Source organism: Chlamydotis macqueenii, chromosome 2 (assembly GCF_036417535.1).
Source record: "Chlamydotis macqueenii isolate bChlMac1 chromosome 2, bChlMac1.mat, whole genome shotgun sequence".
Lineage (NCBI taxonomy): Eukaryota > Metazoa > Chordata > Aves > Otidiformes > Otididae > Chlamydotis > Chlamydotis macqueenii.
The window spans coordinates 62,696,782-62,724,398 of record NC_141557.1 but is presented as its reverse complement, the minus strand read 5'-3'; the positions used below and the strand labels follow the sequence as shown (position 1 = coordinate 62,724,398).

Below are 27,617 nucleotides of genomic sequence, written 5' to 3'. Positions count from 1 at the left end.
GATGCACCTTTCATCAGGCCATAGCGGGTTGCAGCACCACGGGCATGACACCACCATGCCCCCAGACAATGCCACCAGATGGGTGTCCAGTGGGGACACCATAGCTCCCACGGATCCTCGCCTCCTGGAGCCCCATCCCCAGCCCCGCCATGACGGCCAGGCCCGCTAGAGGAGCAGCAGAGTGGGCAGGTGCAAACCATGTGCAGAGGTGCCAGGAGGGACCTCCTCCAATGGGAAGGTCTCACCTTGCCCTGTTGGCTGGTGGAGGTGAGGGTGGGGCCTCCATCCCCCAGCAGATGCAAATGAGGCTTGACCCAACATTCCGCTGAAATCAGGAGAGTGCTGCTGGGTGGTCACGTGGTGACCCCACGTGATGGGCACAATGGCACCAGGCTCCTCCCACTCTGGGATGACGTCACGCCTCCAGCTCTCGCGAGAGCCTCCAGTGGTGCCCCTTAGAGGGCGCACGCGGGAGGGACAGGTGGCAAGGACGCAGGTGAGCCCCGGGGCTGCAGGGACCCCACCTCCACCTCAGGCCCCGCCCTCAGCCGCGCCCAGCTCCTCTGGGGAGCCAATGGGAGGACGGGCCAAAGTCTCTTCCCATTGGCTGCCATGCCTGGCATGCAAATGAGCCTCGACGTCACTTCCTGGGATAAATCGAGCGCCATTTTCTCTTTCTGGCTCTGGATGAGGAGCGGGTGGAGGCCGAAGGGCGGGTGCGGGGCGGCGGGTGCTGCGCGCGGGGGCTGAGCCGAGGTCGGTCCCGGGGTCGATCCCGGGCTCCAGCGATGCTGCCGCTGCCGCCGCCCTCGCGGCGCGCGGAGTGAGCGCGGCAGCCGCCCTCGCGGCGGCGGCGGGAGGAGGAGCCGCGGGGCGGGGCGGCGGGCACGGCGCGGCGCGGGAGGGGCGCGGCGGTCGAGGCAGCCGAGGCGGCGGCGGCGGCGGCGGCGGCGGGGCCAGCGCTGTGAGGAGCGGGAGGCGGAGGCTGCGGCGCGGGCCTGTAACCCAGCAGGCGGCGGCAGGAGCGGCTGCGAGGCGGCAGAGCGGCGGCGGGCTCCCCCTGCAGCCCGGCCCGGGTAGGTGCAGCGGGGTGAGCTGGCGGCCCGCCCCGAGGGGCACGGGGAGGCGGGGGCAGAGGTGCCCGGCGCGGGCAGAACAGGGCAGGGTGGGCTCCGCGGGCGGAGGTGCGGTGGCCGCGGGTGCGGGCCGGCTTCTGTCAGTCAGCGCGGGCTTCAGCGCGCCCGGCTGGCTCAGCGCGCTTCCCGGGTCCCGCCTCGCCGAGGGCTGAGGGGCTTCGCTGGGGGACGGGCGGGGCCGCATCGCAGCCCGGGGCGCTGCCCCTCGGCGACAGCGGCGCTTCCGAGTCTCGGTGCCCGGCGGGTACACGGAGGCGTCTGTGCTGGAGCCCCCGGGGCAGCCGGACCGCTCCAGGTGGGGTCGGCCCCTTGCGGTCACCGGCCGGCACCGCCGGGCAGTGCCAGCGCTCGCTGACGTGCTCCGGGGAACCTGGCCGGCGGGTGGGGCGGGATTGCGGGGTGTCCGCCGCCGGCGGGGCTGCGGGGCGCTCCCGCCGTCGCCGACCGGGCTACAGCAGCCCAGCCAGAACCGCGGGCGCCCTCGCGGGCTCGCCTGGGGGCCGTCCCGCGTTGCCCTGCCCGCAGCGCACGCGAGCGGAGGCGGGGCTTCCGGGCTCGGCCGGGGTCTGCAGCGGGGGTTCACCTCAGGAGACTTGTTAGCGCCGGGACGGCTCGCTGCGCTCCGGCTGCTGTGGGCTAAACGGCCCTTAGGACCACTTTTTTTTTTTTTTTTGTCGCGTTCCACCCCCCTCCCGAATTTCTGTCGATGCTTAAGCGATAGAGTATCTGAGGAACCAACTTAACAGGTTGTCTCAAAGTCTGCGGAGTCGGTTACTTCTGGACAATACAGGTGTTTGAAACAGTTTGTGGAAACCTGTAATGTGCACGGGAATAGCGTGCATGTAAAGTGACAACTAAAATGTTAATGGCACGCAAAATAACATTAAGTATTTTTGTGGAACTTTTTTTTTTTTGTGGTACTATTCTGTAGGTCCTTTAGCAATGCGTAAACATTTGGAAAAAAAAAAGTTTATAAATAATGTAAACAAACATCCCGTACGATGCAAATCATTAAATGCGTTTGAATATGCCTGGTGCTTGAAAGCAAGCACCTGCCTGCAAAGTAGCAGGAAGTTGTGTGTTTTCTGTTGGTTTTTTTTTTTTTTTCCCCTGATTGATAAATGTAATAAAAGATGGGTATTTGACTATTGCTGCAACGGGTCATAGTTCTGTAATGTCAGAATTAACAACTCCCTTTCAACTGAAAAAATATTTACGTTCTGACAGGCAAATCATTGGGGAGGAATTGGTTGGTTTTCTTAACAGTTTTCTGTAATCGAAAATACATGTTTAAACCCCTAAAAATTTTGAAGACTTACAATGAAATACTTACAAAGACTCACCTTTGGGATCCTGAATCCAATCTATATTCTGTAAATCTTAGTGCTCTTTTTAATAAACTTTCAGTTTAATTTTGAACAAGAAAAGATTTCTTTAGAGCAATAGTTAGACAAACTGTATAATGAATATGCTATATTATAAGCTGTAATAAGACCTATAATTCTAATAGTTCATTTTATGAAAGTTTTTTGTAAAAAACAAAACAAAAGAAACCCCCACAAACAACAAAAAAAAAAACCCACAACAACAAACCCCTGTAAATGATATCAAATCTTCAGACGCAATGAAGAGCACACAAACAGCTCCTTCATTTAAGTCTTGTTGAATGCTGGTAGACCTGGCTCGTGTTCAGACACTTCAATCCTTCTGCTGAAACCTGTCATGCGGTCTTATTTTTTTTCAGTTCTGTCCCCTTGCTGAATTATTCGGGTTGTGGGTTATCTGTGCTGTGGACTGTTCTCTGTATCTGTGTTAGATGTCTTTGAGTCATACTGGCCTGACTGGTACAGTACAAGTGCAGTTGTACTTCTTTGTGGAGTAGCTGGGCTCAGTGTCTGACTCTAATGCTCACAGACACATGGGGCTGATGAGTCCTATGGGATTTGAGTAGGATGTTCAAGTCATCTAAAATGAGCTTGGGTTATGGTGGTTGAATTTCTGGCTAGTGCTGATCCCCAAGGGAGTCAAAACTCTGTGTGAGTCACAGTGCTCTAGTGCTCCCTTCTCTTCTAAGGAGTCTTGGATAACAGACTTGATTGTGTGTTAATGAAGCGTCACAATAGTTATTTAAACCACATTAACTGAAGTTAATGATTTAATTTTTTTTTTTATCTGACTTTTTAGGTAAGATGCAGGTTGATGTGCTGTATCTTTATCCATGTAGTCACATGCCTTAATGCTTTTTACTGTGTTAGCAGTTATTGAATGATAGCTGGTTTTGTGTTGGATTCATGACTGTTTTAATGGATATGTGGTTTGTAGCCAAGAAAAGAGCAAAATTGTTGTGACTAGAAGAGATATATAATTCAAGACCCCTAAAGGTTTCCGATTTATTTGCACCAAAAAAGTTTAATTTTTTTAACCTTGAGACTTCTATCAAGTTGTACTTAGATAGAAATTGGAATTTAAGAAGATAAAGTAGCATTATTTTGTTGACCAAAACTACTCTTAGTAAGTTTTATTAATCTTTTTTTTTTTCTGTAGTCAGTTTAATTTTAGTTTACAACAAATGAAATAACAAGCAGGAATAGTATCCATTCTAATCAATTGACTGTTTTTCTTTCCAGGAATCACATCTGTCAGAGCTGTTAAAAGACCTAGAGCTGTTGGTAGGAAGCTGTATGCCATTTCTTCCCTCTCCCTCCAAAGGCTGGATAAGCTTTGATGGTGCCAACATACTTTTAAATCTGGTTAGGTCTCTCTCAGAAGGCACAGATAAGAGTCCAGGGAATGAAGCCGTCCGTGTAATATGCGGTTGAGCAAATATCCATCCAGGTGTGACTTCTCAGAGGGCTTGTAAGCTTATCAGAAGCAAAACAAAATTGATGAGGATTGTCTTAGTTTCCACTGGGATGGAGTTACTGGTACAGTGCTGTGTTTAGGATTTAGGATGAGAATAATGTTGGTGGTTAGTTGTTAAGAAGTGCTTACACTAGAACAAGGATTTTTCAGCTTCTCGTGCCCTGCCAGTGAGAAGCGTGGAAGTGCACAAGAAGCTGGGAGGGGTCACAGCCAGACAGCTGGCTGTCGTGGTTTAACCCCAGCCAGCAACTGAGCACCACACAACCGCTCACTCACTCCTTCTCCCACCAGTAGGATGGGAAAAGAGTCAGAAATAAAAGTTGTGGGTTGAAATAAAGACAGTTTAATAGAACAGCAAAGAAAGAGATAATAATGATGATGATAAAAGAATATACAAAACAGGTAACGTAAAATGCAGTTGCTCACCACTCACTGACTGATGCCCAGCCTGTTCCTGAGCAGCGTTTCTCTCCTGGCCAACTTCATATACAGAGCATGGCATTGTATGGCATGGAATATCCCTTTGGCCAGTTTGGATCAGATGTCCTGACTGTTCTATGAGCAGGAGACTAGTGAAGGCCAGCTTCCTAGGAACATGCCTGGAGATGTGGCTTATGTGTAGATTATCTGATGCCTGCAAAGGGTTACACTGCAACCTTTTTCTCTGTGGATCTTCTAATAGGGTTTCTCTCTAGCTGCCTATTTTCATGAAGTGTCTAGAAATGCTTCATTATCTAGTTTACTGCTGGATTTTTCTGGATATATTTGCAAATGCGTGGAAGGTACATTTGTACATCTTCCTTGTGCCAGCTCTGTGCTAGCTGCATATTTAATTTGATTGCAGATGCCTAGTTTCCTTAGGAATACAAACTAAAATGGTGCTGATTTGGTGCAAGGGAGAAACCTGTCACTGTGAGCATTGTCTGTCACTGGAAGAGCTTGCCCAGAGAGGCTGTCAAACCTCTGACTGTGTAGGTTTTCAAGACCTGACTTGCCAAGATGCAGAGTGCCCTGGTTGCAGTTCATTGTTGAGCCTGCTTGAGATTGGACTGAGGTTCCTTCCAAGGTGAATGAGTGTTGATCTAAGAAGCAAACTAAAAGGAAGGCAAAAAGGAGCTTTCCATTTTGTGGTGACTTCACACTTTGAAGAGGTGAAATTTTAGTATTTTTGCTTTTTTTTTTAATACAGAGAAACTATAGACAAGCATAGTTACTTGGCAAGCTGGTAGTATTTGTCTTTGGTAAGATACTGTCCAGACTGATACTTGTTGTTTAGACTATTATTAAAATACTACAGTACTGCTGGAAGAGGGGACTTGCATTTGTGATCTTTGTTGAAAAGCTGAACATAGCTGAATGTTACAGTGTGCGATTACGAATGTTGTAGCAATGAAGGGAACGTTAGTGTTGCATAAAATTTCAGTTTGCTGTATTGTTATGGAGGTGTTGTCTAAATTAACAGTAAATGCAGGAATAAATTGATGAATAAAATATGTGATACGTGTGCAAGGGTTGAATGACCTTTTTAGAACTGAGTTTGGGACATCAAAAAGTTTATTTTGCTATAAGCTTGCCTTGGTTCTGTTTATGAAAAGGTACTGTCTGTGAAAACTCAATGGATTATCAGTTTTTTGGAAATGATAATTAAAAGTCGTTTAAGATAAATTTGTCTTTTAGGTAGCCAGTGTGGTAAAAGGATCAAGAATCTCGGGCCAGAGTGACTCAGGTTTAATTTTACTGTAGTGCTTTCATCTTGAATTTGCTGGTTAAGAATGGGATGTGTACAAACAAAAATTTAACTGTAGTTACGCATGGAAACAAAGTGCAAGCTAAGACTTGAAGAATGTCAAAAACACAAGAGAAACAGATTGGCAGTAATAAACTGTATAGTAATCAAGGAATTGAACTGAGGGCTTGAGGGAATGTAAGGTTGAAATTTTGTGACGTTTATGATGGAGCATTCCTGGTCTAATGGATACAGAGAATGTTGGATAGGTAACTTGGAGTCTTATTCCCAAGTTTTGTTTAAAGACCAGCTGAATAACCTTGTACGTGATACAGAAATATACATATTTTTGGACTGAAGACCAGCTACTTGAAAACTGGAAAATAAGTAATTTGTATTCAAGTTTCTTTTCTTGTTGTTTTTCTTTCTTTCTCTAGATTAATGACTTCACAGTTTCAGAAGGGTTACTGGTTAAGAAAACTCTTCAGATACATGGATATTACATACTATACCACCGTTGTAGACTAATGTTTCTTTTTTTTGTGAGATAGACATGCTTCAAGAAATGTCTGCTTCCCCTTCTTCAGTAGCATCAGTGTATCAGTTAAAGGAGTGAGATGAAGGAACTGTTTCCAGTGGAGCCTAACTTATTGAACCACATCTCCTTCCGTCTGATCTGAGCATGGTGACGTCCTGTCAGCTCTGTTGTTACCTGCAGTGGACCATGGGGTTGGTGCACATAACCTGCTATCCTAGAGAGACTGATCATAAAGCTTGAACCAGAGACTATACAAATTCCCAGTTTACTTCACTTTAAAAAGAGGATTTTGCATTTTAATTTTACTCCTTGGCTTTTGATAGAATGCCAGACTAGTTACTCTGATGTATTCCATTCTGTATAGGTTCCTGTTCCACACCCACACCAATGGTATCAGAATATCTTCCAGACTTCTTACTGATAAAAAATATTAGAATACGAGACTAGCTTCTGTCAAATGGGGTTCCCTCTCCATTTCTCTCTACACACCTTTCCTTCGGGGGGAGAAGAAGAGGAGAATAGCATGTGAGTTTTTTCAGTTTTAATTAAAAAAACCCCTCAATTGTTTGTTTTGTACACAAATTAAGGGTGTTTTTTTTTCTTCTTGAGTAATGACATACAGAGTAGAAATCTTTTTTTTTTTTTCCTACTTGAGGCTTATCTTGTAGCTCCTGTCTTATACAGGAGGGATATGTTTTGTGGGTGGTTTTTTTTTTTGTTTGGTTTTTTTTTTTGGTTTGTTTTTTTTTGTCTGTTTTTTTTTTTTTTTGAGAAGTGTAGCTTTTCAGGACGTTCAGGACCATCAAGACAGAAGTATTGTTTGGGGAGTTTCAGGGCTTTTTTCTTCTTGTTAGAACTTGTCCTGGATGGATTAATTGTTTAGCAGTAAGGACTGAGATCTTTTAAACTCTGAGTCCTCTGCCAGCTGTTTGAGAACACAGCATTACCTGTGAAGCTCCCAGTGACCTTTTTCAGTGCAGGGTAGTTCTGTTGCATTCTGTGCCTATTTAAGTTTCTTAAATCTCAGTTTAAATTGCATTTTGCTGTAAACTAGGGAGGAGGTGATAAAGGCACATACTTCTGAAGCTAAGCCCATGGGGATACTTACGATGTGCTGGAAGCTGAAGATAAGCAACTGATGTGTCCATAGTCCATCTACATGGGGAGTGATAAAAGCCTAGCTGTTGGGGAAGTGCTAGACACTTCCTGGTGGTATGTTCCACACTGCGCAACAACCCTTCAAACAGATGACCAGCAGCAGATAGTGTGTCTTTCTGGTAGTCATCATCCTCTGTATGTTGGACTCCAGCTATTGCAACTTGTGATATTCTGGGGTAGGGGAAGGTGATAGAGCTATATATGTTTCTTAGAGGAGGAGACTTAAAAGCATATGAGTATTAAAAAAAATTGTCCCACTTCAGCATATTTAGCTATCAGTGCCAAATACCGATTACATTTTATTTCTGCTGCATTAATATTGTAGTAGCCTGCTTTATGCCAAGATCTGTATTGGCTTACAGCAGCAGAAGCTTCTGCAGGAAATTTAGATTTTACTAGCAGTCATATTTTAAGCATGTGTGTACATGACAACAAACCAAATTATCAAAGAGGCTTCTCATCTTGACCGTAACATTCAAGGTGAGAGGTGTTGAATTCCTCCTTCCTAAATGAGCTGACAGTAATTTTCTGAATAGAACTTTATAAAGTTCTCATGTTCATATTGTCTTATTAAAAACAACACAAAACATAGTGTAGCTGCTATATAGACACAAAGAGATCTGAAAGAAAAACTTGGGATTTTATTCAAGTAGGAGAGAAGAAATGTAAATCAGGTTCTGTTTCCTCTTAAGAAGCAGCAAGTGATTTACTGGGAAATATTAATGAGATCAGTTCTTTGCCTTAAGACTTTTACGTTTTCACATTTAAGAATACATTTTTCAGACTTTAGTTTTTGTTTTAATACTGTTAAATGCAAGTGCTTGTGTTCAAGTATTTAATAACTTTTTGTATCTCTTTTTCAGGAAAAGTGCAAAATGTTTCAAATTCCTGTTCAAAATCTTGATAATATCAGGAAGGCTCGAAAAAAGGTGAAGGGCATTCTTGTGGATCTTGGGCTTGACAGCTGCAGGGAATTGTTGAAGGTAAAGCGTTTGAAATAATGTAAATCAATGTGAAATGTAAACGCTTGAAAAATATTTCACTTTTTAGTGTACATGTGGAACTCCTCTGCCATAGATCTTTATGGCAGATTCTTTACTCGAAGGATTACTCATGACTGACTGTTCATATGCTGAGGTGGAATTTAGCGTTTCAGTACATAACATTGAAATAAAGTATTTCGCAACAAGATGTGTTACCAATGGTGGTGCATATTATCTGCTAGTAATATTTCAACATATAGTTATTTGTGTACTACACAGCGACTTTTTAATGATTCTTTTAAAATCACAAGCAGATGGAGACTTGAGTCTACGCAAAGGCGTCCTGTCACATATCAAAGGGCAAGACTGAAGGATATAGAAATTGTCAGTATTTCTGAAAATGGACAAACTATTGGACTCAGTAACCTTGTTGCAGGCCTTTAAACTTGGGAAAAATACCAAACTTGTCTTACTGAGTTGTAGTTAAGTTCTGCATCTTAAAAAGTATATGCAAGCGTACTGGGGCAATCAAGGTGAACCTAGTACCGTTGTTGACACTTTCAGGAGAAAGTATTGTGGAACAAGCAGGAGGAATTCACGCCATCAGATGGGCAAGTCTGATAGCAGAAAAAGTGCAAACACAGTAATGCAACTCAGTGACTAAACAGGCAGTGTATTTCAGCCAGCTGTTACGCAGGCTGTGGCTGTTCAGTATGTTCATGACTTCACATTGACCATAGTCAAGAGTTTGGATTAATTCTGTGTGATGGTACTAAACTAAGTTAACTCTCTGTACTGGTACTGTTGTGTCCTTTGTGGTGTTTTTTTTTCTGAAACTATACAAATAAACAGTTGGGGAAAAAAAATACTTAAGATCTACATGCATAACTAATTCTGGACCGTTCTTGGTTCTTGCAGTTGAACAATGTTTGATATAGCTAAATAAATGTCATAAGAGCTCATTGAAAAGTGTATTTGTCTAGTAATTTTTATTTTCTTACTCTTTTTGATATGTTGTGTATTGTTTTGTCATTAAGCCTCTAAGTTTAATGACAGCTGGTCAGAAGCTATTCTGTCTTGACCCTTTGTAGTAGAAATGTTTTGATAATGCTTGCTATTTAACTATGAAACTGATTGCAGTCTAACTTTGACTGCAGTATGGAGTTTAATGGTGAATGAGGAATAAGATGTTTGGTTAGCTGTTTTTTTGAGGCGGGGGTGGTGGTATGTTTGATTTTTTTTTTTGTTTTGTTTTTGTTTCATTTTTAATAAATGGTGGAGGGCAGGAACCCAGGGAACCTTTCCATTCTGGAAAAGGCTCTGTGAGATGTAGGCCAAAAAAATAACCATTTTATTTTTTTTGCAAATAATTCTCTCAGCCACATTCATAACTTTAACCTGTTTTTTTCCAGGTAATCTGGGACTGGTTTTGGTATAACTTCAGCAGCAAGAAGAATGGTTTTTAGAACTTGATTTGTACTTGACTCGTATGATGATCGTATTTCTTTTTGGGTAGAATAGGGTGTGTGATGTCTTAATAGATGAGAAGTAGCTTAAGGGGTTTTTTGTTTGTTTGTCATTCCCCCCCCCCCCCCCCCCCCCCCCCAAAGTATTAAGATTGATTTCTGGACATTGTCCTTGTGAGAAGACTGGACAATTTAGGAAACTATATGAAATGATAGGATACAAACTTGATCTGCCCTCTGGTCTTAAAATTGGTATTAACTCTTCTGATTAGGCATGACAATGAACAAGTGAGGAAGGTGAAGGAATTTCACATACAACTAGTATCTCTTTGTAGCTTGGAGACCAAATAGACTACTAGTTTTTAGGCTAAAAGTTTTTAATTGATCTCTGCTAGGAAGAAAACATGAGCATTTTGTGCTAGATTACTAGTTTGATTCTCAAAGTACTAATTTAAATACACTGTAATGTCAGAGGCTTTCCTTTAGTAAACTATTTTAGCTTATTTAACATATTGTCATCTTTAAGTCTTCATTTAAGCTCTAAGCATTTTATCTTTTTGTTCTGGAAAATGTGATGGTTTTAATACAGAGGGGAGAACAGTTCTTAGTTTTAAATTATTAATCAGGCTTCTCAGAGGGTTTTCTATTCCCTTCTTGTTACCTTTCCCTTCTGTTTTCCTCCCTTCCTTGAAGTGAGAAATGTGGGAAGACCATAACAAGTTAGCTAATCAAAGCTTGGTTCTGGGATGTCAACATGAATCTCTGTTTAAAGTAAGAGTTCAGAATAGCCCGTGACAGCACTGACTAATGTAGTGATAAGAATGGTTATCTTTCTTTATCAGTGAATATTTCTCTGTAGAAAATGGCCGTTTCAGCAGCATGATCTAGACTTACTGTCACACACATCTAGCTTTGGGAATCTGTTGTTCATGTCTAGGAGCCTCTCCTGGTGGAGAGTACTCAAACCAAAAGCAGAACATATTTGAGGTAGGCCATAAACTTCAAGGAGGCTTTTTAAACTGTGTAATTCACTCTAATGTGTTTGACCAAAAAATTGTTAGTAAATCTTGAGTCTCTTTGTTTTCTCTATCAAGCATGTGTAAGAAAAGCATCGTGTTCTCTAAGGCTGTGGGATTTGTCTTGTTCCATGCAAGGTTACTTTCTAAGGTGTGTTTTTTGTTGGTGGTTTTTTTTTTTTTTAAAGAAAGTTTGGCTAAAGGGCAAATAGATGACTCATTCAGAGTCTAGATATTGATTAAATGGAAGGGGTTTGTTTATTGTTGCCCTGTGCTCTTCATGATGCTCCTTGGGGAAACTTGAAGGTTGAAAAAGCAAGAAAGCTTATTGCAAACTTGGCTACACTTTCTAAATTCTCAAATAGTTTAACTTAAATCCAGTTATCACTGGCATGACCTTCTGGCTTACTGTAGTCAGTTGTACACATAGGGCTGCTCATATTTGCATGGTGTGGATGGAGCGTACTGCAGACAGAGCCTGCGTTAAGTTGGATTTTGTGTTTGACTGCTGAAGGCTTTGTTTTTGTTGCTCAGTATATCCTATGTTGCTTGTAAATTTCACATAAACATTGCATTGTTTTTTTACCACAAATTGTTTGATTTATGAATTCCACTTCTCTTGAAGATGATATAATCTTAAATAGTCTTTATGATGTGCTTCTGCTGTTCCAGTGGCGTTTGGTGCAGAGGTGAAAACATCTTGTCCTCTCTAAGCATCTTGCAGAATTTTGAGTGAAGAGGCATGTGGGAAAGGGAAGGAGAATGTGAGGGGAGAAGTGATGCTGCTTTTCTGTGGGTTAAGCCTGGGTTTGTAGCCAATGTTTTGTCTAAGACACTGTAGTCTGCTGTTAAAGCTAGCCTAGGATCTTCAGAAATGCCTAGCAAACAGGAATCCAGCTACTTTTTTCATTATGTTTGGTTATGTGTGGGCCTCAGAAAATTGGAGAGGAACTTAAGATTTTTAGAGTAGTAGCTGGCTTTAGCTTGGGGAACACAAACTACTCTGATGGGATTGATAAGAGGAATGCTGTAAGGGAAGTTGTTTACCGTGATACGATTGTTCCAGATGTCGTAATATTACTGCTTTTACAGCCTGAGGCAAACTGCTGCTACTCTTTGAAATAAGCTTCAGGGAATGTCTTCTCCCTGCCCCCCAAGTTAAAAGCATAGCGGTGCTATAAAGATTTAATACTAAAACCTGTTGCAAAGTAGACCATAGTGGTAAGTTAATAAATGGAAGTAAACAGTAAAATATTACAGACTTAGGAGGAGGAAGATAGAGGGAGAAAATGTCTTTCAGTGTTCACTGTGAACTTGACTAGAAGCAATGGAATTAAAGTGTAAATATTTTCACTCCTGTATTTTCAGTAACTACGAAGTGTTCAGAATTGCTACGATATTACAAGGCAGTCATACGAACAAGTATTTGAGGTAAAATAAATCAAAGGGAGGTCAAAGAAATAACTTCTTTCAACTGAGGTTGAGGCCTCTATCCAAATACTTTATGGACTTTCCATTCATCCTCTGTTTGTGTGGTTTTTCCTGTTTTTCTTTTTCCTTGTTCTGTATTGAGGCTTTTTGTATATTCAGAATGGAATGCAAAAGCAGATTATTTCTTGGTTTTTTTTCTTTTCTTCTAGAGTCTTGAAAGTTTTGACCCAGGTGAAAGACACTTTTGTAACACTTCATGGAGTGATGTCTCTCCTTGGGAGTCTGTGGCCAAAAGGAAGGTATGTGTTAGAAATTCTGGGTAGACGTGCATGTCAAGTTGCTGAGTTTTGTCACTGTCAGAAGTCCTGGGGAATTTAAAATACACCTTTTATATGGTAAAAAATTAGTTTTAGCATCTAAGTACTATTAATTGGGGAATAATCTTTCATTTCTTCTGTGTTCTTCCCTGTCATGCACCTGGTTATAAGGACTATTTATGCCGTTTGCTGTCTTGAAGGATACAGCTTTGAATATCAGTATTTGAGATGTCACACTAATGTTCTGCCTTTTTAGCCTAATCTAATGTGTAGTCTTAACACACTCTTGTACACAGCATACTTGTTTCATTGGAAGGGTGAAGATGTGATTACGCAGATGTGAGTGGACTAAGCTGAAGTTATCATGAGCGGCTTGGGATAGGGTTGCAGTGGAAAACATATTCCAGTTAGATTTGTGTATGTGAAATAGCTTTTAGTTCTGTATAGCTGAAATCTTGTGTGAAGCTGGAATCTAAAAGAAAGGCAGGGTTCAGATGAACAAACCAAAGGATTTCTATTATTTTATACTCTAGCAAGTTTCTAAGATACTAAGTAGAGCACAGGAGTATATCCAGAAGAAAAGGTAGTCTTTCCCTAGTCTTGCTGAAGAGTCAGGGCTCCTGATAGCTTCTGTGAGGAAGGCCTGTCGATAGCATGTGAACAGCGCTGGGTCTGCTCTTTTCGTTCTGACTCAAGAGGTAATGGTTTAGAATAGTGTGGTGCTGGTTTGCCAGGATTTTTTTTTTTTAGTTTGCCTTTACCATCTCTAAAACAAACTGAGACTGCCAAGCGTAATAGTTGCACTTTTTAACAAAGCCCTCAATATACAGGCTGACCAAACAAAGCCGCTGAGTCTTTGCCAAACTGTAATTTAGTAGAAAGTGACCCCTCCTGCCCTTCAGGACCTTTTTCTGCTTTGTCTTCTAGTTCTCCTTTCTTGAACTTGGGCTCACACATTTAAGAATGGAAGTTCATCTGTTCACTTGAATTTGTGGATGAAAGAGTCAAATGTGACTTGTTTGACGACAGATTGCATCTAGCCTCTTAGTTTACCTTCAGTTAAAGGCTACCTTTAAGACTACCTTTAGTGTAGGTGAATAGAATAAATTCTGATAATGGTTATGGTGGTCTCTCTTTTATGGTGTGGTGTGTTGTGTGGGTTGTTTTTTTTTTTTTTTTCCTCCTGCCTCCTCCTTCGCTTTTATTTCTTCTTCGTGCACTTAAGTCTCCTGGTTCCAGTCAGCATGTTATCCAAGCTCTAGCCTTTAAGTTTGTCTTTTTTTGCCTTGTCCTCCCATCTTCTGACTAAAAAGAGAAATTCAATGTTGTGAGGTCTTCTGTGTTAGATGAGCAGGTGAGGTTCCTCCTCCTTCCCAGACATGAAACAGAGAAGAGGATAAAGATGGAGAAAGTGAAGATTCTTGTCTAAAACTTAAGATGAAGGGTGGTTTTTTTGGTGTTTTTTTTTCTTTTTTTTCTTCTATCTTTCCTGCATAGTCCTTTAGGAAAAATGATTATCCATTTTAGTAACAGTGGAAAAGAACTAAAAATGATGCATGAGAGGGGATCTTCTTTCATTCCTATTATCTGGAGAGAGACCAGGCAAAGAGACCTGATCCCTTACCAGAAGGAAGAAATACAGATCCTGACTCAGCTAGTCACCATGATTTGTAGTATCTGTATCTGTCCAGAACCCAAGATTAGAATCTGATCTGACAAACTCCAGTGTAAAGTTTATAATGTGTTGCTGTGGAGCAGATTTGCCAAGCTATTTCTTTTGAATACTGAACTTGTTCCTATACATTTTCTTTAAACAGCCATGGTTCCTTGATACATACCATTCGTGTATCTTGGTGTCATGCTGCCTAGATTTGGGAGAAAATAAATTTAGCTTCAGGATGTTCTATTCCAAAATTGTTGTTGTAAGGGGAAAATAAGTTGTTTGAGCTACATTGGGAACTTGGTAGGCTGGAGAAGATGTCTATTTAGATGAGTTGGTCGTTGCTACCATTAGTACTCTTTCTAGGGAGACACTGATAATTCTGGAAGGACTTCAGTTTTTGGAGGCTGTGGTGTCTTTCTGCTTGTCTCTAAGTTGTGGGCAATGTGAGACTACACAACGGGAAGTGTTACTGCATGCTGGGGTATGTTCTTTGGAGTGGGACTAACTGAGTTTTCTGAAATGCCTCTAATAAGCCTTTTTGGATTCCATTTGTACAGTTTAGGTGTCTTTCTCCAAGACACTTTGTTTTCATAAGTGGCTTAGAATTCTTATTTTGTCAAATTTCTATAAAGCTGAGATGCCATTAGTAGACTGTAGTAGCACTTGTGAATATAAAAAGCAGCTTGGATGCATATGCAATGAGAACATGCTGATGAAATGACTTTCTGAGGTGTCTGTGTGGAATAACTATTTCATAGAGAAAACATCGAAGTAGCAGACTGCCACGTACTCCTGTTCTGCTGAAAAATATTTTTTGGCATTTTTAGTTGTTGTTGGTTATTTTGAGCTAAGTAGTGAGACTTCAGGATTCATCCCAATTTGATAGAACTTTTTTTTTCTTTTTCTGAAGTGTCCATCAAAAAAATAAATGATCTAAGAAGGTATAGAACATTATTTCCCCTAGACCTACCAGTATGCAGAGACTGTGGCAGTTTCTTAACGTATTGCAATACTTGTTTGTATATGAAGTAAAAGATTGTTACTATGGAATAGTAAATTAATTTGGCACTTGGAGCACGCGCTTGTAGAGTGTTCTCACTGCACCTAACAACAATTGTTCAGACTTGGCAGCAAGGTAATATTGACAGTGTATTGCACTGTAATATAAGTCTATGAGAGCAGAAAGACAAACCAGAAATGGAGTGGAGAGGGAAGTAAAGAGTGTATGGGCCTAGTGTTTAAAAGCATATAAGCTTTCCTGAGCCTTGGACAACCAATTAAAATAAGCAGTCACCTCTCCTTGTCGCCTGACTTCTTCTGAAGTAAGGCTAGTGAGGTGCAGTTTTTAATAATCCTCTGTCTACGTCATTAGTTCAGTAGTGTCAGGGGCCTTTCTCTACTCAGTACAGTTTTAAAGTAAGATTGAAACTTTTGATTTGCTGTGGTGCTGTTTACTAGCAGCTGAGACTGGACACTTAGAGAGTCTAAGTAGAGGATAATTCACTGATGCCTTCGCAAGCGTACTCTTCAGCAGCCTTAGCCAGCCTGTGGCTTTACCTGACCCAGTCTTTTGAATTTGGAGGCTAGATTTTGGTTATCATCAGGAGACTCTTCTGTTACTGCTAATAGATACCACCTTCATGGCTGTATGAAGTGACAAAAAAAAAAAACTGCACAAAGTTTTGCTACAGTTCTTCATAACGTGTCTGTGACATGTATGTGGGTGATCTAGCTAGGCTGGACGCTGTAGTAGTGGAGCAGCTTGTTCCCTTGGTATGATGTTCCATAAAGGGCAGAACTCGGGAGGGTGAAAAACACATCTGAGGGAACAGACAAGTTCCACTGGGTGTTTGAGAGTGCAGATTTGTCACCTGGATGTTGCTCTGACTGATTCTGTAGTTTTTGACAGGAGCCAGGGTTAACTTTGTAGGAAGCTGGTCAGAAAAAATGGTTGACAGGGCTACCAGGTTTTTGAAAGGAGCAAATAATGTTCATATGGGTACCAAAAGTAACGCTGTCAAGTAACTTGAGGGAGCAAACTAGTGTTTAGTGGAAGACAGATTTGTTTTTATACAGTTAAAATATTTTTTCTGAGAAGAATCTGTATGTTCTGTAATGAGTGTGCTGGAGCAAAGTTCTTCAATAAATTACTGTGATGGGATGTCCAGTATGTTGAGATGATACAAAGAGGTCATTGCTGCTTTATCATGAAAGGAGATTTTATTCCTTACTCTTTCTATTATTAGTCTGGCTCCAAAAGAATGTTCTAAAAAATTAGTCTTCTGTGGCTTTACTGGGAGAGGTACTTTTGGAGAGCTTTTGTTGAAGGGTAGGCTGTAGAAGTGCACAGAAACTCCACATTCCTCCTCTCTTGTCTCTTTTTCTCCAGTTAAATGGGAGGTGGCCTTGAACTAGATAAAGCTTTAAAGGTGTCATAATAAAATGGCTGCTATTCCTAATTGCTAAGGTGACTGTAACCCCTATTCCCTCTTTCCCCTTGTGCCACTCGGGGGTGGGGGAAGGAGGTAGAGATAATGTTAAGCCTGGGAGGGGTGGGGGGAAGTTATCTTGTTCTCTTTCTCATTATCCTGCTTTGTTTTTACTAAAAAACAAGTAGTTTTCCCCAAGTCATATCTGTTTTGCCTGTAACAGTAACTTTAAGGATCTCTCCCTGTTCTTATCTCAAACCTCGAGCCTTTTTTCTTGTATTACCTTTCCCTATTCCCTTGGAGGGTGGGGGAAGTGAGAGAGAGACTGCGTAGTCTGTTCCCAAGTGAGGCTAAACTACAACAACCTCCTGTGTTCAGTAGCATACAGATTCTAAGCTTGTTCTGCAATTCCTATCTTTAAAAATGGGCTTCCGAATTACTTTATGTGAGCTGGAGTAGAAATGAACTCACTTAAGGTTTCTTAATAAAGATACAGAAAGTTTTTTTTATTTTTAAAGCATTTAAATGTATCATCTTTAAGTCTGCTTTTCAAAAACAGATCTCCATGAAACTGAGAAGATACATGCTATACATCCAGTGAAGGCATTTTTGACAGGTGATAGTGCAGACTTACTTTCAAATGGATAACAGGGATTTAGGAACTGGCAGTTTCTAAGTGGATGTTTTTGTTTTGTTTGCAGAGATACAGAACAAAGCCGTACTGCTGTAGCTTATGCAAGTTCTCATCAAAATTGCTTACTTCATTCAAGAATCACTTGCACCGTTACCATGAGGATGAAATGGACCAAGAGCTGGTGGTTCCTTGCCCAAAATGTGCATTTGCTTCTGATCCCAAAATAGTGGGAAAACATATCCGGATGTTTCATTCATCTAATAAAAGAATACAGAACTATACAGTCAGCATTTTGGATGGCATGAAACAATTCAGGAGTGACATAATAAACTTTACATGTCTAAAATGTCACTTTACAGACACATTGTATTACAATATGAAGAAACATGTGCTGATGAACCATTTTGAAGACTTAATAAGTACATATTTTGGCCAGAAACCTGATGAAAGTAAAGAGAATTGTGTTGAGCACTACTGTAAAAAATGTAATGCTTCTGCAAACAGCCAGGATTCTTTAATGTATCATGTCTTGACGGCTGAAACACACCGAGACCTGGAGAACAAACTTCGATCTGTGATTTCGGAACATATTAAGAAACCAGGACTTGTGAAACAAAAGCATATTGCTCCAAAGCCTCCCCAAAGTGTGTCAGTGACTGCTCCATCTGTGGGGCCCGCTGCTGGCCCAGCAGGTTCTGTCACAGCTCCGGCTTGCATCCAGCTTGCATTTCCACAGAATAATCAAAACCAGAGTGTGGTGCAGCCAAAAGCAGTTCAAAATACAGTCAGGTCACTGGCTGTTCCAAGTGCCTCTGGTAGCCTTCCACATACAACTTCTGCTCCGATCGTTACCCCATCGCACGTTACTCTTGTATCTAGTAATCTTCCTGTAGGTCAGAATAACGTTAATATTCAGCCACCACCTTCCCAGCCTATCATTGTTTCCCACAGACTCCCCCTTAATCAGCCTGTGAGGGCTGGAGCTATTCCTCTTACTCACTCTGTTGGGACTGTAAATAGAACTGTGGCCCCTGCGGTTCTTCCTCTTAATCAGCCTGTCAGTTCTGGGCTCTTTCCTATTAATCAACCCATTGGTACTATAAATGGTCCGGTTGCAGCTGGAACACTACCTGTTACTCAACCTATCAGCCCTGTGAATCAGCCAGTTCCACCAGGAGTTCTCTCTGTCAACCAGTCGCTTGGGAATGTGAATAGACCCATTGGTCCCGGGGTCCTTCCTGTGGCACAGACAGTTGCGTCGGGGGTTCTTCAGCTTAACCAGCCTGTTGCCTCTGGTGTTTTTCCTGTCAGACAGCCTGTCAAACCTGGATTTCTTCAGCTTAATCAACCTGTTGCCCCGGCAGTTATCCCAGTAAATCAGCCAGGTCAACCTGCAGTTTCTCAGAATGCAACTTTTTTGACTGCAGGCTCTATAATTAGGCAGTTGATTCCAACTGGTAAGCAGGTTAATGGGATACCTACGTACACACTCGCCCCAGTTTCAGTTACTTTGCCTGTACCTCCTGGTGGTGGCGTAGCAACTGTTACGCCACCACAAGTGCCCATCCAACTAATGCAGTCTGGGACGGTAGCTCAGTTGTCCCAGTCACCAGCTAATGCACCCTCTCCTCCAGTGGTTTTAATGTCTCAGAATATACCGTTACAAGCCTCCCTACTTGGTCCTGAAACAAGTCAGGCTGTCAGACAGGCTAAGCAGTGGAAGACTTGCCCTGTTTGCAATGAGCTTTTCCCGTCAAACGTCTACCAGGTGCACATGGAGGTGGCCCACAAATATGATGAGGTAAAAACGGAGGAAGCTCCGGAAGCTGACAAACTTGCGGCTTGTGCACCCTTTCTAAGGTGGATGACTGAAAAGACAGTCCGGTGTTTCTCTTGTAAATGTTTTCTCTGTGAGGAAGAGCTCATGAAACATCTCTTGATGCATGGCTTAGCTTGCTTGTTTTGCACAGTTACTTTCCATGACTTAAAAAGCCTTGTGGAGCACAATAAAACTACACACAATGGGAAAAAGCAGTTACATGCAGATTATAGTAACAGAGGATTCCAGCTGGGTAATGATGCTCAGGGTGACCTTGTATTTCCACACTTCGATTTCAGTACAATGTTACCACAAGAAGACATCGGTGAAAGAGAAGTACATTTGGCAGTGCTTGCTGGACTAAATTCAAGGACACTTGTCCCTGTTTACATCAAAGTGAAACCTCAGACAGCTGAAGTGAACAGTAGATGCAACAAAAAAGTGTTAACCTGTCCCTTTTGTTTTCGTACGTTTGTTAGTAAAGAAGCCTATGAAATGCATTTGAAAGAGCGGCATCATATCATGCCAACTGTACATACAATTCTGAAGTCTCCTGCTTTCAAGTGTATCCACTGTTGTGGTGTGTACACTGGCAATATGACTCTCACAGCTATTGCTGTACATCTGCTCCGTTGTAGAAGTGCTCCCAAAGACAGCATGAAGATGCAGCTCGAGAAGAAAGAGCTACTGTTGGTGAATGGTGAAAAGCATGATTCTGTGGTACTGAAAAGAAAGCAATCGGATTCCTGCATTGTGGCAGAAGACCAAAGGAATAAGGAGCAGCAGCCTCTGAGCTTAAGTACTGGCATAGCTCTGTCTCTAGGAAAGGAAGTGAATTCAGGGGTAGTGCCTTTCAAACGACAAAGGATTAATACTAGAACTGAGATGAAGAAGCTTCTTTCTAGTGAGGATCTTCATATTCTAGCAGTAGATCCTAAACAGTATGATTACAATTCGTATGAGGCTCAAAACCAGTTTTTGACAGACTACTTTCACAAGAGGCCATATCCTTCTAAAAAAGAGATGGAATTGCTTTCCTCGCTGCTGTATGCGTGGAAAATTGATGTTGCGTCATTCTTTGGAAAAAGGAGGAATATATGCTTAAAGGCGATAAATAGTCACAAACCATCTGTGCTGCTGGGTTTCAGTATGTGTGAACTAAAAAATATTAAGCACAGTTTGAATATAAAAGATGAAACATTGGATATGTAAACAAGCGTTTTGTAACAGCTAAAAGCAATCCATAATTGCATACTCACCAATTTAGCAGTTTATTGTATTACTTGTTTTAACTTGCAGACTCACCTGTTGAGGGGTGCAGTAGTACAAAAAGTCTCGTTCAGTTGTGACTGTTATTGTGAGAGGCACATGTAGTTGTGTATTTGAAAAAGCTAAAGCCTTCAGACTTACACATCTGGAATTTGTTTTAGCTTTTTACTTTTTCTGGAGTAGTGATCACCCCCCCCTTCCCTTTTTTTCCCCTCCAGGCTCTTATTACACTTTTTATACCACCGTGTAAAAATTTGTCCTGTTAAAAACAAATTTTATTTTATTTTTCTGCGATGCCATCATCTTTTGTAAAAAATAAAACGTATAATGTTGGTTAAAATACTGAGGTAAACTACATGAAAAACCTGTATTTGATTATTTGTGTTTTTAAGCCTTCCTAATTTTTGTAACCTTTTATCTACTGAAGAAGTGATTGTAGCGTTTACATCCATTGCCCCCTTCAAATTCCCAGTGCACTGGTAGTAGTAAAATCATGGCAATCTTTTTTTTTTTTTTTTTTTTTTTGGCCCCCCCTTAGTCAAAATACCTGTGCCAGTTAAGTCCTAGTGACTTGTGGTATCTAATGAGTATTAACTTGGTGGGGATTGAGGGTGCCTATTGAAGTGTTACGGTTACTGATTTTAAATGGTTGTGTAATTATCTGTTAAATAGATCTCTCTAACCGGAAGTGTTTACTTTTTTGGATGATGTTGAAGCCTGGTTGTTTAAATACCTGTTGTTCAAAGCTTGGTAGCAGTATTTGGTTTATTTTTCAAAAAGCAAAACTGGTCTGGAGAGTGGCAGATGGTTTTGACATGTGGAGGAGTATGTGACTTCTGTGCACATGACTTATCTGTAGAAGCGCTATCCAAATAGCGCTGAAGTTTGGTGAAAAATCTGATTTTTATTTTAAATTGCTGTTGTATGAAGTAGTAACTGAGCAGTTCCTCCTCCTCAATGAATTAGATACCTGGCTTGAAGTCCTTTGAGTCAGAAACTGTACAAACTGAAACTGGATGAATTGGTAGCATCACAACTTTAAACTGTTGGGTCCCTGAGTCGATGATACTCATGTAGTGATTGTTTTTTATTGTCCTATAGAGAGCATGGGAACAGCGTAAAACCAATATAGCCTGTCTTGTTCAATATGAACTAGCAGCGCTACTGGAGATTACAGAAAAGCTGTTGGGAACGTTCACCCGATTGAACAAACTACAGTAGCGGTGGCTCCATTGGGACGTTGTTTAGTCCTGTCGTTTCTGGATATGCTTGTTTTCATCTGGCTTTTCAAACAGTGCCTCCAATAATCATTAATAGCCAGTTACGTAATAAATAACCTATAATATGCAATATTTTTTCCACCCCTTCGTCACCCTCTCCATGCCCTTTTCCCCAAAGAAAAAAAAAGAGCAGGCTCTTCTGTCATTTCTCTTGTCCAGTGTTTCAAGGAAAGGGTGATATGCCCAAGCTTATTTATATTTTTTTAAGTAGTAAGCATACTCTTGCCCTGTGCAATGGTTTTAAAAGCAGAATTGTTTAAACAATTGGTTTTTGTGTCATTTCTAAAAGGGCATGAGATTTTAATCAGAACTTGGTGACTACCCACCTGAGGTTCTATAAGCTGTTTGAAATCTTATTTTGGATACAATCTTGATATTTTCATAATGATAACTTAAAAGAATTTTGATGTATGTAACACACAGTTAACTTAAACTGAGAGAATCTGCTGTTTAGAAAAACCTAGTCATCTAATAGCAGTGTTGAACAAACATAAGCACCGTTTATGGGATTGTCCACATGCCCCACCCCAAAGAGTGACAGTGAGTAAGAAGCACTGTGTTTTTGCAGCCCATTAAAAAGAATTTAAAAAAAGATAGTTGGGCATACCACAGTTCATGAACCAGTTTGAAGGACTCCTGAGTGAGGAAGAGGGATGGTCTATAGAAGTTCTGAAATCTAGGCACTCATTTTCACTCTTAAGACCTGGATACATCTTTGAGGTAGTTCTGTTGGTGTTGGTGGAACTGCAGCAAGGAGGAATTTGGCAGTGTGCATCTGAGGAAGGCTTGCTATGAATAATTAAAGACTGTTCTTGAGATAACAGCGTGGCTTGGAGTGGGGAGCTGGGAAGTCCTTTTGGAGTTCATCCATGCTTGGGGCAGCAAGGGAGCAGTCTGATCTTACCAGAATTTTCCTACATGGTGTCCAGTGGTGATGTTAAGCATTTTATTTATTGGACTTTGAATTCACAGTTTCAAATAAACCAACTTTCTAACTTTCTCTTAGGTGTGTGTGCAAATGATTACCTATCCCCCCGATTCCTTTTTAATTTATTCAGGGAAATTGATGTGAAAGTTTCATTTGGTGCAAAATAGCTGTTAAAAGACACAAGAGAGTAATAGCTAGACTTAGATCCAGATGCTTTAGGTAGACCTTGGTGCATTATTTATAGTAATATCTTCTATTATCTCAAATACTGACTGCTGCCTGTTTTCCTAGAGGCTGATGTTCTTAAATCGTGGTATGGAATTGCTATCACTAAATCTTCCTGCTGTCGTTAAATAAGGAATGTAGAAACAAACACAGATGAATTTTGAAATGTGAAAGTAGTGACACAGTATGGTCATGGCTTTCAGAAAAGCTATGGAGCCTGAAAATATACATTAAATCAGTGGCTTTAACTAAATTTGGCTTTTGCTGTAGGCTTCTCACGTGTGAAGTCATTGGGTTAGAAAATATTAGTCTGGAAAGGTGCTGCTGCCCCTGGCTAGGGCTGCATATGGGCAATATAGTAAATGCCTCTGGCACTTCTATGGTCAGAGCCCGGCGCTCCTGGTCTGTGCTGTTGGGGAAAACAAGCCTACCAAGAGAACTGCCCTCTGCAGCAGACTTTCCAAATGCACGTCCTTAAAGTGCGTGGATGAAGCTCTGGTCTGCTGTAAAAGAAGTCTGCTTGGGAAGACTACTGCTTGGTTTGCAGGATGATTGTAGCACGTTCTTGTTCCTTTTGGGAATAAAAAAAACCAAACTGCGTGTATTCTGCTTCTGGTCTGGAGAAGTCTCTCTGAGATATATTTTCTTTTGTGATGTCTTGAGTTTTTTGGCAGAAAAATTGCACTTTTGAAATAGTGTAATGACTTATTATTTGAATGTGTAGTAGGAAGGCTTATCATTATTATAATGTGACTTGGTCATTTTTCTTCTGTATACATTCTTGTGCTGGGAGTTAAGTTAGTATTGTTGGGTAAACTGACATTTTGGAAGTGGACAAAACCCAAAACACCCTTGTGAGTGTTTTTCGGTACTGTATTCTTGTGTAGAATACTATAGTTCACCATCACGTCAAACTTCTTTTTTCCCTTCACTGTTTTAAGTTGTTCAGGAAAGCTTAGGGCCTTACGTAAGTAGCTGTTAAATGTAATTTTGGGTGTGCAATTCCCAACAAATATCTCTGTACAACTATAATTCTACTGCGGATGGCTGTGCCATTTTCAAACATAACATTTGTCACATTTAACTGTGGGCACATTTTCCTAGGAAAGATACTTACAGCAAGGGGGAAAAAAGACCAAAAAAAACTTCAGAAAATATGCATGGCTTGTTTTAAAAGTCAGAATTTTCAGTCCTTCTGCAAAATGTGTGTGAAAAGAACAAATTGAGAGTATTCCTAAATGAAGTAGAACTTGGTGGTACTGCATTTGAAGTCTGACCTAACGCCTTGCTTTTTGCCTGTGTATCCTGTTCCTCATTTCAGCTGTTACAGGCAAGCCACAGTTGTGACCGTTCCTCTTTTCACTTAGGTACCAGATTCCAAAACATATATGACATAGTTATTTTGGCTTTGAATTTGTCAGAGTTTATTTTATTTTGGCTGCTTGTCTGTTAAATGGGTGTAGTAGCAGTTCTTGCCATCTGTGTGTGTATCCTCCAGGCTGTGAGACTGGTAGGTATTTTCTGCATTGAGCTGCACCGAGGAAACTGAGTATGGAGCTGCTGACTGCGTATGTATGCTTGAACGCCATCGGGCACGGCCATTTTTGGAGGAAGATCTTATCAGAGTCCATGTCACGTTGGCTTACAATCCATTTGGAAGTGGAAATAATACTCAATTTTCAAAGAAGCGAGAAGTCTGTAAAGCGGTGTTGCTATCCATTTGCTGCGTGAGTATGAGACAGAGAGGAGCTAAGGAAGACATCTGTGGCCATAGGGACCTTGCTGTACTCAGCGTGGCATAGTGCATAGGTGTGTAATGAATGAAAAGGCTACTGTGAGATTTGGGGTGTGGCAGTCTTCCTGGTGTGGTTGCTGTAGTCTTAGCTGCTCAGTGGTTCCCAACTGGCCTACACCCAACTGGCGTTAGAGCAGCTGCTGTGCGGGTAGCTGAAGAAGAATGCACAGGGATGGATGGATGGATGGATGGAAAAATGCCAAGACACCAACTCAAGCATTGTCAAGTAGCAGTAATAAATAAGTAGCAGAAGAGAGATTTCAGAGAAGCACTGTAGATTTTTGGTTGTTCTTTGCAGAAACACAGTGAAAGGGGTGAGAAATTCCACTGGCAGTTTCCAGTCTCCACTGAGAGATGTGGAAGACTGTGTCTTGTGGACTGGGCTTGCTGGCTGTACTGACATGCAGGTGGGATGCAGGAAGAATGCTTTTGGAGCCTCTGTGAGTTACTATCTTTGGCACATAAGGACCTAGTTCTGGAGCATGCACTGTGAAATAATTTCTAGGTCATGAAGGACAAGTCTCCTTAACTTCATTTAATTACGTCATCTTGCATAGCAAATATATGCAGCGTCATCCATCTGCCACAGGACTGGCGTCATACGCTATGCTAGAGACTGAGCACTGAATTACAAGCTTTTCAAAGCTCATAAGTCTCCTCTACTCATCTGGGCAGAGAATTAGGGTTACAAGGACATTACTAGGTAGGTAACTACCTATCTTGGGATAAGTAATGCCCTTGTAACCCTTGTAACCTACCTATTACCTTTCAAGCATTGGCAGTCTGCTCTATGTGTGACCATGCATGTGGTAAGGTTCTGTCTTATTAATGCTATGGTGGCTGCACATGATCCTCAACGGAGCTAGAAGTATAAGGTGGGCAGGTCAACAACGATCTTACGTGTAGCACCATGTGTTGGCAGAGCATGCACAGTACAGCTGAATCTACTCTGCCTTGGCTTGCTTATTTTGGAGTAAGTGTCCATTTTAAGATAGCTGTTGGGACTGATCTTATTAATGACGCCTCTCCTGTTGACTGAGCTGCTCTGTCCACCATCTTTGGAGGGTTGCCACTGGGCTGAGCGGTGGTGCCACCCACCGCCTTGCCTCCCAAGGCCTTGCTCCCTGTGTTTCAGGTGCTGATATGTGACTCTGGGAATCTGCAGAGAGTGTCTGGGCCCAAGTGCCAGAAAGGAATGAGAGAAAGGAGCTGGTAACAAGCATATGACTCCGCTGGGCAGTCTCTGTGGGAATGATTGCCTGCTGATTTCTGCAGAAAGATCCAGCCTGGCGACAGGCTGGAAGTCCCGCTAAGGAGGGCAGGGTGCTTGCTGTGATCAGGACATGCAGGTGTATTTCACTTCGGCTGGAGTGGTGTTTTGGAGGGGAGTGGGAGCTCCCTGTTAAAAACTGCGTGAGGGATGGCTACTGTGGGCGAATTTCCAAACCGTCTGTCTTGTGAGGGCAGGGGCTGTGCCCCACACTGGCTTTCTCTTCCTGGGAGGTGTTTGGAAGGGTCTGGATTTTGCTGAATGTGGCCTTGACCAGAGACAGGTCCCTGCAGAAGTGAGGAGAGCGAAGAGGAGCTGGATGCCAGGGGCTGTGGGAGCTGGCGGTGCCATGGGGGAGCCTCTCCAGGGCTTCTCTGAGGCAGGAGGCCAAGCTGGCCGGTGCCACTGCACAAAAGGGACCTGGGGCTACTGGGGGACCACGTCTCCTCAGGCAGAGCGGAGATCCTTCTTGCAAGCAAGACCTCTGCCACCAGATTCTTCTGATTCTATTTCTGTTCTTTGTCAGGTATATTAGCCTGGACCAGAGGCTTTCTAATTAAAAATATTTCAAAATATTATTATTCTAATAAATAAAATGTGAAATATTATATATAAAAATTAAAATAGTCTGATAACAATTGTTGAAAAAATTGCATGTACAATTCTGAATGCTTTAGTTTGGGGGAGGAGTGGGTGACCCAGAACGACAGCAACAGCAATAAAAAACTCTTAATAGTTCAAAGCTCCTCTGGGAACACAACTTGGCAAAAAAATGTATTTAAAAAAAAAGACGACATTTTCTTAGAGCAGATGTTTCTGTGTGCTTCCTACTGTTTCTGTTGCCCTAAGCTACATGTATCTCTGGGATCAAGAGGTCAACTGCTCATAGAAATACCTGAAAGTGTTGATGTGGGTTTCACACTTTCTATCCACTTTCTGGTTTTGGAGTAGGTGGAAGAGAAGCGGTAACCGTCTGCGAGATCTCGGTTATTTGCATAACTTTTGCTTTGTACTGCTGAGACAGAACATTGTTAGATCTGCTTGGTTTTGCTGGCCAAATTTTCATGCTGTAGATGGAGTATTTGCATCATGCTGGGAAATACAGATTTCTCTTTGGGAGATCTGCCTGAGTACGGTGACATTAGTATTAGATGTTTAGCCAGTGGGGCCAGCCCTGTTCCCTCTCTGCAGGTGGAAGGAGATAGATTGTTGAAGGAATTAAAAGGGCAAAGATTTACACAGGCAGTTTGAGACAGAGGAATTCACAAACCCTGTAGGCAGACCCAGCTGAGGTAGGAAGGATGAGCTGTACTGGAAATACTACCTTGGTGAGAAGCCCTGAACAGGGTGAAAAACCCTGCAAGGGTGGTTATTATTTTTTTTTTTCCTCTTTCCCTTCCCTCCATACCACTAAATTAAAATATACTATTTGTGCTTGTATGACAAGTCAGCTTCTGCTCACGTATTCTGTGTCCATGAGGGGTCTGATCTGCAGTCCGTAACACTGGGGGTGCGCTGTCTGAGGTCCCTGAGAGGAGAGACCTTCTCTGGAGAATGTGCCTGAAGAACAGGTGGGAGCAATACTAGATGCTGTTTTAATCTGAGACTCAATGTGGTTGTAGATGGGGGGGTTTCAGAGCCAGCACAGCAGAAAATGATCCACTCATGCTGC

At 42.0% G+C, this 27,617-nt stretch overlaps 1 protein-coding gene across 13 annotated transcripts; it reads left to right on the top strand.

Annotated features, from left to right (window-relative positions):
• The first annotated feature begins 478 nt into the window (after positions 1–478).
• ADNP2 (ADNP homeobox 2) lies at positions 479–20,812 on the top strand. 13 transcript variants are annotated; one of them, XM_086743105.1, is made up of 6 exons: positions 941–1,076; positions 6,162–6,453; positions 6,627–6,787; positions 8,284–8,403; positions 12,526–12,615; positions 17,427–20,812. In XM_086743105.1, the coding sequence occupies exons 4-6, from the start codon at positions 8,296–8,298 to the stop codon at positions 20,388–20,390; spliced, it is 3,162 nt and encodes a 1,053-aa protein (XP_086599231.1). In that variant the 5' UTR covers positions 941–1,076; positions 6,162–6,453; positions 6,627–6,787; positions 8,284–8,295; the 3' UTR covers positions 20,391–20,812. The 13 variants fall into 13 exon arrangements, with proteins under 13 accessions (XP_086599233.1, XP_086599231.1, XP_086599228.1 ...); XM_086743102.1 differs by adding an exon at positions 3,764–3,805 and having other exon boundaries at positions 6,162–6,787; XM_086743104.1 differs by adding an exon at positions 3,764–3,971 and having other exon boundaries at positions 6,276–6,787.
• Positions 20,813–27,617: the final 6,805 nt, after the last annotated feature.

Excerpts from the sequence above, each read along its gene's own strand:
- ADNP2 (XM_086743107.1), top strand. The coding sequence starts at position 8,296 with ATGTTTCAAATTCCTGTTCAAAATCTTGATAATATCAGGAAGGCTCGA. Across the intron at positions 8,404-12,525 it reads GCTGCAGGGAATTGTTGAAG|AGTCTTGAAAGTTTTGACCC; the intron begins GTAAAGCGTTTG and ends CTTTTCTTCTAG. Across the intron at positions 12,616-17,426 it reads AGTCTGTGGCCAAAAGGAAG|AGATACAGAACAAAGCCGTA; the intron begins GTATGTGTTAGA and ends TTTTGTTTGCAG.